At 43.8% G+C, this 12,663-nt stretch overlaps 1 protein-coding gene across 1 annotated transcript; it reads right to left on the bottom strand.

Annotated features, from left to right (window-relative positions):
• Positions 1-819: 819 nt before the first annotated feature.
• LOC120946721 (olfactory receptor 6M1-like) lies at positions 820-6,923 on the bottom strand. Its single transcript, XM_040361403.1, has 3 exons — positions 6,665-6,923; positions 937-1,822; positions 820-850 (listed from the first exon to the last, which is right to left on the bottom strand). The coding sequence occupies exons 1-3, from the start codon at positions 6,921-6,923 to the stop codon at positions 820-822; spliced, it is 1,176 nt and encodes a 391-aa protein (XP_040217337.1).
• Positions 6,924-12,663: the final 5,740 nt, after the last annotated feature.

Here is a 12,663-nt window from a genome sequence, read left to right as displayed (position 1 = left end):
ACACCAGCAATTGTAGTCAGGTAGCTTTGGGTTCACACTGTGACAGAGGACACAGTACACCAAGTGAAAATACTAGCAGATCCCTGCCTGTGGTATTAGTATGAGAACACCAGCAATTGTATTCAGGTAAGCTTTAGGTGCACACTGTGCAAAGGACACTAACACAGAATATTCAAGGTCCTTTTGGTCGCAAAGAGAGCCATCCCTAGGCATTGGCTTTACACCTCCCCACCCACATTCCATCACTTTCTCTCAATAATGGCTGATATACGTAGGATGGAACACTTGACCGCTAAGATTGAAGACACATTACCCTTCTTTTATAAAATATGGAAATTATGGGACGATTCAGAGTTTCCCCTTGAATCTGAAAACCTTCATAACACCTGACCCCCCTGGTGCCACCTTCTAAATTATGTTGTGCCTTTTTTTTTTATTCAGAGCTGTATATTTTCTTCCTGTTATGTTTGCCATAGGATACGGTATGTTAACTCTGCTTGAATTATCCATTGTTGGAAAACGCTTTTATTTGAATATACCTGTATCCATGTTAAGTTCCACACATGTGTATTCGCACTGCTCTGTACTTTCAAAAGTTGAAATGCCTCTTTTGTATTACATTGTATGATGTTCACAAACTGTTATAAATAAACAATAAAAAAACAGAGACTGATTTTTCTTTTTAAAAGTCAGACCCTGAGCATGTAACTATAGTGTTATTTTCTCAGTTTTACATAGGGTGGGGACATTTTGGAATGTCTGTCAGATTTATTTTGCTGTCTTAATCTTTACTTTGAATATTTCCCAATAATTCCAGTTTTAGTCTTTACCATCTAATAAGAACCAGCTTCTAAGAATAAATATATGAATTGAAGAAGGCATTTAAAAATGTATGGCAATAAATTTATTTATGAAAAAATACTTTTTCTGACTAACCTTTTCAGTGAAATTTTAAATTCATTGTTTCTTAAAGTATAGATAAGAGGGTTTAATGTTGGAGTTACAACAGAGTAAAACACTGCTGCTTGCTTATCCAAATTTAGGTTACTTTTAGACTTGGGCCGAATATACATAAAAATAATTGTCCCAAAATAAATAGAAATAGCGGTAAGGTGGGAACTACATGTAGAAAATGCCTTCTTCTTGCCTGTGGATGTTTTGATTTCTAGAATGGTCAATAAGATCCATAGGTAGGATATTACTATTACAGAAAAAGATCCTAGGATAACAATAATTGCTGTGAAGAATATAAATGGCTCAAGCTGTCGTATGTCACTGCATGCCAGCTGAATGATTGGTGAAACATCACAAAAAAAATGATTGATATCATGAGACTGGCAAAATGGCAACTTGGATATAAGAATGACAGGAAGAAGAACACTAGAGAAACCTCCAAACCAACAACCTAAAACCATGAAAGTACAGGTTCTTTGTGTCATTATAAACTGATACATTAAAGGATTACAAATAGCAAGATAGCGATCATATGACATTAATGCAAGAAGAAAAGACTCGGTCACACCAACTGCTAAAAAAAAATACATCTGTGCAATGCAACAAACAAAGCAGATGGTCTTGTTCCGAGAAAGGAAAATATACATTGTTTTCGGTAAAGTGACCGACGTAAAAGACATGTCAACCAGTGAAAGATTTCCCAGGAAGAAGTACATAGGTTTGTAAAGTTTGTGGTCTGTTACTGATGTCAATATAATTAGAGAATTTTCAACCACATTGAAAATATAGATGAACAGTACAATTATAAAAGAAACAACAGGAGAAGACATAAGCAGAGAAAATCCAAGGATGGTGAAATCCATATGACCTGTAAAATTAGTAAACATGTTATACTGCCTGTGTCTGAGATTGGATTATTATTTTTTTGAATTCTATATCTTCTCATAAAGACATCTAGAATTATGATTATGGAGAATGTTACTTTTTTTTGCATTACCATTTATATAAGGAACACCTGCTTTGTATGCTGTTGAAACCAATAGCATAGCACTTAACATCATCTATAAAAACACATTTTAAAGTTCATTCATTCCTATATATCGGCATGCATGACATGTTGAATGTATCTGTGCCTTGAACAAGAGCAATGTGCTAATTTATATTAAATATAGCCCCCAGAAACCTGGTTTTGAAATTAGTTTTGATAACATAGTTTTCCCCTGGGTGACTATAGCTCACCTCGTTACCAGCTTTCCTTATGGGGGAATCAGTTCCATTGAAACTGCATTATTTCAGTTCCAGTGAGAACATTTAATGTTTAGAGATTAGGATTTTTAGTGAGGACAATTAGATATTACATAAATGGGAATCTAATAACCCTTATCACTAAGCATTAAGCATTTATATATTAGGGTTATTGGCTTCTCATAAATGTGATATTTAATTCATTTGATTGCTTAGCTGTTGCTAAAGGCGGAAATTATTTAAAATTAATTTAAAGGAGTTTAAGACTAAATTTCTTTGTAGAACACTGAAAGTATAATTAGCCATTAGCCATCAGCTTGATTTCACTTTACTGAAAACTGGTTGAAATTGAATGTTTTTTTAATGACAATTTTGCTATAACTAAATACATTGAAATCAATAGGTGAAATGTTGGAAGTCTAGGATGGTATACGGTTGTTTTAAGGCTTTTAATGGCTTTGAATAGCTCCTGAGTGTCTTCTTAATGTTCATTTGTTTATTTTGGGTAAAGATTTGGGTACTGTTGTTAGTTGAGGTGGTTTAGACATGAGGTGTGAAAAAATTACAAGAGAAAAGCACCTGCATACATGTATTGTATTTTGCTGTTATCTGATGTTTCTTAAAGTGGTAGTAAACGCTCTCACATAACCTTTGCACATATAAATCATACAGTACAAATCACTGTGTGTAGATTTCAGTATACAACCTCCATTTGCTTGTAATCTGTCACGTTCTTTTTTTATTAACGTCACCCGCGCATGCTCATTTTGTCCCCAATTCACAGCATGCTTTTTGTGCCCTAAGTCCAATAATAAGTATTCCATGTCCATCATTTCCCCTCTCTGCAGCACTGCGCTGAGATACTATAGCCCCATTCAGAAGTTACTGATACTCCATGTGACCCTAAATGTCAAATAGGTCTGCTATCAGGGCCGATCCGCCCTATAGGCTCACTATGCAAGCTTCCTGAGGACGCAATATTAATTGCGAAATGCATAGAGGCTGCTGATACCTACGGAACCACGCGCTGATCGCCAGGTAGGCGCTGGGGGAACTCGAAAGGAACGACTTTTACCTTCCATTTTGCTTTGCATACACTGTTGGAGAAGCTTGGTGCCGGCATACGGGCACAAATAAATGTGAGTGCAATACCTATTTGTTTTTAAGTAGCCAATAATTTTTTTTTACGTATTACACCATGAGGGGCACTCCTCTTTTATATGAGCCATTGTAGGAGAGATAGAGACCCCACTGGCATATTCATGGCATCTGGCAATTGGTGAAAAGACGTGTAAGAGGAGTGGTTATCCTGGGAATGAACCAAAGGCATTTATTGATTGAGATCTGGTGAGTGGCCATTTCTAGCGGTGACGGGAATATCACAGATGTGGTGTCATTATCGCTGTGTTATAAACTCAGGGAGAAGCACTTATATGAATACTTGATTAGTACATTGGGACTTTAATGAATAGAGGACCAATTTTGCAATCCTCTATCCAATTGTCACATATATATTTTGTGTTTTTTTCATTTCATTATCACAGCACTTGTTTGCCTTGGAGGCAGTGATCCCTTATATTTGGGACAAGGGCACTTATGTATTATATGAGCACTATGTTATAACTGTATAAGCAGATTCATTCAAGCTCTTTATGGTTTTGCGTTTTTTTGTGTGCTTTTATAATTTTTCTGAGAAGAATATCTGTATAGATACACATATATATATTTATTTGGTGGACCATTTAAACGGAGGTGATATGTATTGAGGATCAATAATTTAACCATTACCTAGAAATAGGTAGTGATTGATGAATTAAAAGGGGATTCACATGCCACATACATAACTATGCAAGCCGCTTAGGGCCCCACAAAGCTGCGCAGGGCCCCCCAAATTACTAGAGGTCCCGCCTGATGAGAAGTAATTTTCGGCCCCTTACCCCACTTCTCAACTCGCTGGCTGCATAGAAGAAGAGGTAAGAAGTCAGCACCCCCCGCTTCTCACTTTAACCACTTCCATGCCAGGCACTTACGCACCTTCCCGCCCAAGCCAATTTTCAGCTTTCAGCACTGTCGCACTTTGAATGGCAATTGCGCGGTCATGCTACACTGTACCCAAACAAAATTGGCATCCCTTTTCCGCACAAATAGAGCTTTCTTTTGGTGGTATTTGATCACCTCTGCGATTTTTTTTTTGCGCAACAACTAAAAAAAGACTGAATTTTTTTTTAAAAAATTACGTTTTTATTTTTTTCTGTTAATTTTTTTGTAAATAAGTTTTTCTCTTTCAATTACGGGCACTGATATGGCGGCACTGATGGGCACCGATGAGATGGCACTGATGGACATCGATGAGGTAGTGTGATAGATTTCTGTAATAATGCCTATTTGATAAGCTGAGCTAATTTTTTTATTAGAACTATTAATAATGTTTAGTATTATTTTTCATATATTCCTTTTCAGATACCTTTTTATATATAAATATATGCATGAATGAAATCATATTAGTACCTATTTTCCTTGATGATATATATAAGATATGTTTAATACATTGAATTGTGTTCAAATAGTATTTTCTTCTTGTCTGCTACCTCACATCAAAGGAATTTGTGCTTTGGACTGTTTTATACCCTTAAAAGGCAATAACCTTGTTTCCTGTGTATGGATTTCTAAATGGACTGTTTTCTGGACTATTTTCCAACAAAGGACTGCCTTATCCCTGCTCCTGTTTTGGACTAGCCCCTTTCCAGCCCACCTCATTATATTCCTTGTAGACTTCAGTAGGAGACCCCTGTGATTTTGGGTTGAACAAAGGACTTTTTGCCATGTGCTTACAAGAGGGGAGGGTAAATGGGTGGGGTCCAGGGTGATTGGGAGGGATCGATGGGTGTGTACTTAATGTGAACCAATGAAAATGTATGTATCTATGATGTCATGAGGAGTATTAAAGCTTGAACGCATAATGAGAGAGCTCTCTGCCCTCATTTTCCCTACTGCATCTCCTGTGTCTGTCTGCTTTGTGCTGCAGCTCCAGTCCACCAGAAGCTGTGTGTGTGTGTTTGTTTGTTTGTTTCTGCTTATCTCAACAGATTATACCAGTGGGTCCCTGCAAGTCTTTCCTGCACTGAGACAGGAACTAAATCAGATCCTTATCAATTGGCTCCAACGTGGTTCTTTTGGACTTCAAGGACGGTCTGTGTGGACGCACAAGAAGCTGGCTGAGAATTGAGGGATCGTCTACCATTAAAAGGGGCGTCATGAACCCCTAAACACGGTAAGTGCGATTTTTTTTACTCCTTTACACTGTGTTTCGAGCTAGACACCCTCTATTCCCATCCAGTTTGTCCGCAAATCCCAATCCTTCGAAAAGGACGGTATTTCCTTGTCCAGAACTTTTTAAAACGAAAGCAAACCCTGGCTTGCGTTGACTCACTAGGCTATTTTTGTTGGTATCTTGTGTATTGTCTGTCTGTGTGGTTCTGTAAGGGGTGTGTGGAATTGACTGTCTGAGATAGGTTCGGTCGTCAGTCAACTGAGTGAGCTGACTGGTGTTGTGGGGTGCGTTGGGGCGCATCCTGGCTTGGAATAGCCTTGGTATAAGCCTCTAAGGAAGTTGGCTCGAGAAAACTTTATGGGATTTGCTGTATTTATGCTTGTGGTAAATGTATCAAATCTTCTTTTTTGTTGTTAGATAAATTGGGGAACTGGGATTTAGCTCTGGGGTTTATTTGTGTATGTATGTAGTGAGAGATGTGTATATATGTGGTGTTATTTGTTTTTTTTTACACATTGAGTCAGCTATTCCCCATCTGTCCTTGCTTTGAATTTCGCGGGGTTTTGTTTCCAAAGCTCTCCTGTGTAAGGAAAGGTGGGGGCCAAGTTGGAGGAGGTTGTTCCGTGTAGCTTCTGGTTCTGCTAGCTGTGTATCTGTGTCTCTATATTCTTGTGTCTAAACTTCTTTTTCCTTACACTTCTGCCTTTTGTCACAGCTGGATAGCAATTAACTCTAGGTCTTTCTAAACTAGCATACTTAACCCTTTGCTGTCTGAAAAGAAAACCTTTTTCATTTCTGTGCCTTTCCATTTCTTAGTTAATTCTTTTTTTTAATATGCTTATGGGTTTTTCTGCTGGAAAGCACTGTGTTGGTGCAGGAATAGAATGAACCCTTTCCTTGCCAGTCTGGAAGGAACGCATGGTTCATATCTATAGATATATCTGGGTTTTTTTTGTTCTATATATCGACTGCTGTTGTCGCTGACTTTTGTTTTCGATAAGGTTTTTTTTCTTTCCTCCTTTCTTTGTTTTTAGTTTTTCCTTAACTTCTAAGCCCTCTCCCTCTATCCATCTTCTTCATAGCTCCTCCCCCCTCCGCCATTTTCCACCATCTTGTCAATCCCTCCCCTGCTGAAACTCTCCATTCCTACCCTCCTCCTTCTCTCTCTCTCTCTTCTGTTGTAGCTTGCCTTACCAACCCTTTCATTGCTGGCTACTACAAAGGCCCCTCTAACCCCCTCTCCCTCTATCCATCTTCTCTCTCTCTTTTCTGTCTCTTCTTCATAGCTCCTCCCCCCTCCGCCATTTTCCACCATCTTGTCAATCCCTTCCCTGCTGAAACTCTCCATTCCTACCCTCCTCCTTCTCTCTTTGAATTTTTCCCGCTCTTCTTCATAGCTCCTCCCCCCTCCGCCATTTTCTTCATAGCTCCTCCCGTTCTTCTCCACCACCATCTTGTCAATCCCTTCCCTGCTGAAACTCTCCATTCATACCCTTCTCCTTCTCTCTCTCTCTTTCTCTCTCTCTCTCTCTCTCTCTCTCTCTCTCTCGTAGCTGTTATGTTCTTTTTGCTTCAACAATAACTGATTGTGCTTCCATTCTGTGTGTTATAACTTATGGTTTCTTTCTTTGCATGCACTTTCGTTTGGGCTCTCAATTCTGTGCTGGAATCGAACTCTTTCTTTCTTCTTTCTTTCTCCTTTCTTCAACCTTTTCCTCTTCTTCCCCTTGAACTTCATTTTTTCCCTTTTCCCAATTCCTTGTTGGCAAGTGGTTAATGAATTCTTCCTACGCTGCTCCATTTTATTTTGATTGATTTTATGCTTTAGATTTTTTTCCCGCCTTTTCTGGAAAGCTCCTCCCCTTCTTCTTTGTCTTCCATCTTGCCTTTTCCTTGATTCCCCCCCCCCATCCCTCCCTCTCTTTTCCCTACCTTAGTTACTTCCCTCTCTTCTTCTCTCGCGTTCTTCCCGGTTTTGCTAAACTATTGTTTCTGTTGGGGTGTGTGGATTCTTGGTTTGTTACTAGTGCATCTCCTGGGAAAGGGTTGAGAATGGGTCCCCGACTCACTAGGCCAGCTGAGGGTACACTAGCCTATGACCTTGTGCTTCAGCGGGAGGGACAGCAGGGCGTAAAAGGCTGGAGAAAGTTAATGAAGCTTGCCAATTTTTCTGGTAGTGGTGGCAGGCTTCAGCCAGAACAATGGAGAATCTTGTTAATTGAACAGAAGGGCTTGTTGGCTAATAGTAGTTTGTTTTCAGCAGCGGAAGCTTGGCTTCGTGTTGCACGAGGTCTAATGGATGAGGGGTGGGTGGAACAGGAATTGCAGACTAAGGAGGGGCTGATGTATGTATACCACAAAGGTAAAATCCTGCCCCCTCCCTATGAGGGCGGCTCCAACTGGGCGTGTAGGGAATGTGAGAGGTCCGGACTCCCACATCCTGACCACCCTGGGCTCTGCGACGAATGCAGTCGTAAGGCAGAGCCACTCCCCCAGAAGTCCCCCCCCCTTGCAAACAGACCCGCCTCCTGTCTTGAAACCCCCCCACCCACACCCATCTGTCCCTTATATCCAGTATTGAACGTAGATGGCAGCTACTACTGCCCACCGGCCTTTGTCCCGGTGATGCCTGCAGTATCGGACTCACTGGCTCAGCCATCCGCTGCCTCCGCTCAATATGCTCCAGTGCCAGGGCCTCTTCAATCTACCCCTGCAAGGGCACTGCTCCCTCCTGCAGCACTACCACCCCCACCCCCCAGCCAAACCCCCAGCCTACCTTCCTATGACCTAGCAGGTTCTGAATGGGAAGGTGAGGATGAGAGGTGGAACTCGGGGCCTGCCCGTATGCTGCCTGACGCTCCGCTCAGGTATGCCTCCTTTTCCCCCTCGCAAGCCTCCACCCTAGTAGTTTCTCTCCCCGACCCAGAATTACACCCCATGCCATTTTATAGGAGAATTGCACAGATCCAAAAGACGTACTCATCGGCATGGAAGGATCTAGCTAGCTTGTGTGAAATTAAAGCAGGGGATGCATACTGGCCCTTAATGGAGCAATGTTTTAATACTGCCCGGTTAGACAGCGACGTCTCATATAACTCAGGGGTTGTGTTTTGTGAACAGCTACAGGACTGGGCTAGGGGTAAATTAGCAGATCAGGCCACTAGCATTAATGATGTGACACAAGACCCGACAGAATCGGTGGAAAAGTTTTACATGAGACTCACTCCGGTCTTTACTGATCTAGGATTTTCTATACATACCAAAGTCCATTATCAGATGCTGTCAAGTGCTTTCGTCGCAGGTTTGAAAAAAACGATACGGAAGGGACTGATGGTGGCCCGTCCAGAGTATAGGACTTTATCCTTAGACGCCTTATTGCCTGTTGCAAGAGGTCTGGAAGTACAGCAATCACTCCCAGAAGTGACACCCCTAATGACTGTGGCTCCCGTCCAACCACTACCTGTAGCTCCCGCCCAACCACTACCTGTACCTCCCGCCCAACCACTATACCTGTGGCTCCCGACCCCCACTGGCTGTGGTTCCCAGCCTGTCCCGGAGACCCATGATTACTTGCTTTAATTGTGGGGTTCAGGGTCACTACCGGAGGGACTGTAGGGCCCCCAGATGGTTTAGCCGTAACCCCCCCCAGTATGACCGTGGGTATGATCGGAACCAGTCTGAACATAGATATGATCAGTACCAGGACTCCAGGTATGATCAGTACCAGGACTCCAGGTATGATCAGTACCCGGACTCCAGGTATGATCAATACCCTGACCACAGGTATGACCAGCGTCCAAATGCCAGGGCTTTCCCTCCTCCTCCTCCCCGAGGGGAGCGCCCTCAACCCATCGCATAGGAAAACGGCAACCTTGTGTCTTCTGCCTCCTCCCCTTCCCTTCCAATAATGGCCGCCACAACCCGGTCAGGGGCAGGTCCTAAAGCAAATATTCTGATTCCTATAGAGGGCCGCCCCACCAACTTTATTGTGGACACAGGTGCTTGTCGTAGTCTCATTCGGGAGGCAGAAATCCCTGACCCCTCCTACATATCCTCTATAGATGTGTCCTGTGTGGGTGTGGACGGTCAGTCTCGGTCCAGCCCTCTCACAAGACCTCTACAAGTGGGTACTACCCCTGCATTGTTGGCAAGATTCGTGGTTTCGAACACCTGTCCCCTCAAACTCTTGGGGGCGGATGTTCTTTCCCGGCTTCAGGCCTCCATTTTGTATAATGCTGACGGGTCCATCTCCGTGTCCACTGCCCTGAGTGAGGGTGACACGTCAGCATTATGTTCCCTCCCCATCCTGATGTCCCTGCAGGTCTCGCCAGAAGCTATCCCTGACCATTTCCTTGATCAAATACCTTCTTGCCTCTGGTCCACTGGCCCAGAGGATGTAGGTAGGTTGTCAGTTCCCCCGGTGGTAGTCCTTCTCAAACCAGGAGCTGTTCTCCCCAGAAGGGCACAATACCCTCTCAAACCTGTCCAGACTCAGGCAATTTCTGAGAAAATTGAAGTTTCGTTGGGGAATGGTGCCCTGATACCCTGTACTTCCCCTTGCAATACCCCATTGTTTCCTATTACAAAGAAGACCCCCAAGGGTCACCCGGATAAGTTTCGGTTAGTACAGGATCTTAGAGCAGTGAACGAGGCCACCGTTTTGGAGACACCACTTGTCCCCAATCCACACACTCTTCTGTCAGGGGTTCCCCCATCTGCAAAGATTTTCACAGTCATTGATTTAGCAAATGCCTTCTTTAGTGTCCCATTGGACCCCTCCTGCCAGTACTTGTTTGCCTTCACGCATGCTTCTAAACAGTATACCTGGGGTGTTCTACCGCAAGGCGCGCAGAACTCACCCAACCAGTTCACCAAGGCCATGTCCCTCATCCTTTCCAACTGGCCTAACCCCCACCCGGACCTGGTTGTGGTTCTCCAAAATGTGGATGACTTGCTCATCTGTGCCCCCTCTCAGGAAACAGCGGAACAATCTTCTGTCAGCCTTCTGGTGTACCTGGTTTAACAAGGATGCAAGGCCTCGAAAGAGAAATTACAGTGGTGCTCTCCCCGTGTTGTTTTCTTGGGACATTGCATATCTCATGGCGCGAAGCACATTAGGCAACAGCGCGTTGAAGCCATCCAAGCCATCCTTTCGCCCCCCAGTAGCGCTAAGGCCCTACATGCTTTTTTGGGACTGATTTCTTATTGCAGAGCCTGGATACCTGTGGCCTCCCTTCTCATGCAGCCACTATATGACAACCTGCCATGTGTCCCCTTTGCACTGTCCGAAGAAGCCCTTACTAACTTTTCCCTTTTGAAAAAGGCGATCAGCACTGCTCCTGCACTTGGTCTACCTGACTATGGAAAGCCCTTTCGTTTGTTTATTTCTGAGACCCAAGGACACGCTTCAGGGGTGCTGACACAAAGTTATGGACTCCGTAACCGCCCCATTGGTTACTATTCTGCCCGCCTGGACTCTGTTGCTAGAGGAGGCCCATCTTGTCTCCGAGCTGTTTTTGCTGCCCAGGCCCTATTGGACAAAACTTCAGATATTGTTCTGGGGTATCCCCTACAGCTGCTTGCCCCTCACGATATCTCTGCCATCTTGAATCAAGTGCAGCCCAAGCATATTTCCTCTGCCCGTCACCTCCGGTTGCAATGCTCTCTTCTCCTGCCTGACAATGTCACGCTGCTTCGATGCCAGCAGCTGAACCCCGCTACCCTTCTCTTGTCCAGGGGGGAAATCGTGATATGTCTCTGGACGAACAGGAAGAAGAGAACACAGATTTACCTGCTCCTACCTTGGATGAATATGAACATGATTGCTTTGAACTTATGAAGGCGGAAACCACCCATCTACCCTCTGTCCTGGATTCACCGATCCCAGATCCTCAACTCACCTTGTATGTTGATGGTTCCAGATTTGCTGATTCATTCAGCAATTACCATACAGGATATGCGGTTACCACAGAGACTATAGTTATGAAAGCCGCCTCGCTCCCAGCATCCATGTCTGCTCAAGAGGCTGAGCTCTATGCCCTTACAGTAGCCTGCCAGATTGCAGAAGGATGAACAACAAACATCTACACTGATTCGCGGTACGCACTGGGCGTCGCCCAAGACTTTGGAGTTATATGGAAGACTTGCGGCTTCTTGACTACAGCCGGTACCCCAGTGAAGCATGGAAGGGCAATAGATGCACTCCTGACAGCACTCCAACTCCCTGAACAAGTAGCAATACTCAAGGTTAAAGCCCATGGAAAGAGAACCACACCAGAAGCCAGAGGAAACTACCTTGCCGATGAAACAGCAAAACAAGCAGCCATGACCCCTCTAGAGGCTCAAACCACAGACTTTGTGGGGATACACCATCCACAACCAGAAGCGGTACACACAGACCTACTTAAAAAGACTCAAACAGATTCTGCAGACCAAGAGAAAACTATGTGGAATAAGATGGGAGCAGTACGGATGAATGACCTTTGGACTGTAGGAACCCGCCCATGTCTCCCCAGAGCTTTGTACCCAGCTGTGGTACAGTGGGCCCATGGGCCAACCCATCTCTCAAAGACTTTGATGAACTCACTCATAAACAAACATTATGTAGCTCCGGGAATCACTACTTTAACTAACCAGTACTGCAAGTCCTGCCACACCTGCCTAGCATGCAATCCCGGAAGGCTGGAGAAAACCCCCCCGAAACATTCAGTTAGACCACTCTACCCCTTCCAGAGGATACAGATCGACCACATACAAATGCCAAAGAGTGGTAGATTCGAGTATGCCCTGGTAGTTGTAGACATGTTCTCAGGATGGCCCGAGGCTTATCCAGTTGCAAATCAGACAGCGAAAACCACAGCTAAAAAGTTACTTTTGGAGGTGGTTTGCAGATTTGGGGTACCCAAAGTGATAGAAAGTGATCAAGGTCCTGCGTTCACTGCTACTATTACAAAAGAAATATGGAAGGCCCTAGGTACCACGTTAGCGTTTCACACACCTTATCATCCTCAGAGTAGTGGGAAGGTGGAAAGAATGAACCAGACACTTAAAACCCGAATGTTGAAAATGGCCAAAGATACAGGTCTGTCCCGGCCAGAAAGTTTGCCAATAGCTTTATTCAGTGTACGATACTCCCCGAGAGGGAAGCATTCTTTGTCCCCTTTTGAAATCTTGTTTGGTACAGCTCCCAGGTT

The sequence above is a fragment of the Rana temporaria genome, chromosome 1, assembly GCF_905171775.1.
Source record: "Rana temporaria chromosome 1, aRanTem1.1, whole genome shotgun sequence".
NCBI lineage: Eukaryota > Metazoa > Chordata > Amphibia > Anura > Ranidae > Rana > Rana temporaria.
Note: the sequence above shows the minus strand (reverse complement) of the source record. Positions and strands in the feature narration are given on the sequence as shown.

Bases quoted from the DNA above. Each gene is read 5' to 3' on its own strand.
- LOC120946721 (XM_040361403.1), bottom strand. From the start codon at position 6,923: ATGGTGGTGGAGAAGAACGGGAGGAGCTATGAAGAAAATGGCGGAGGG. The intron at 1,823-6,664 runs GTAAGGCAAGCT...CTAATTTTACAG, and splicing joins AGCCAGCAATGAAAGGGTTG to GTCATATGGATTTCACCATC. The intron at 851-936 runs GTTAGTCAGAAA...ATTTATTCTTAG, and splicing joins TTTAAAATTTCACTGAAAAG to AAGCTGGTTCTTATTAGATG.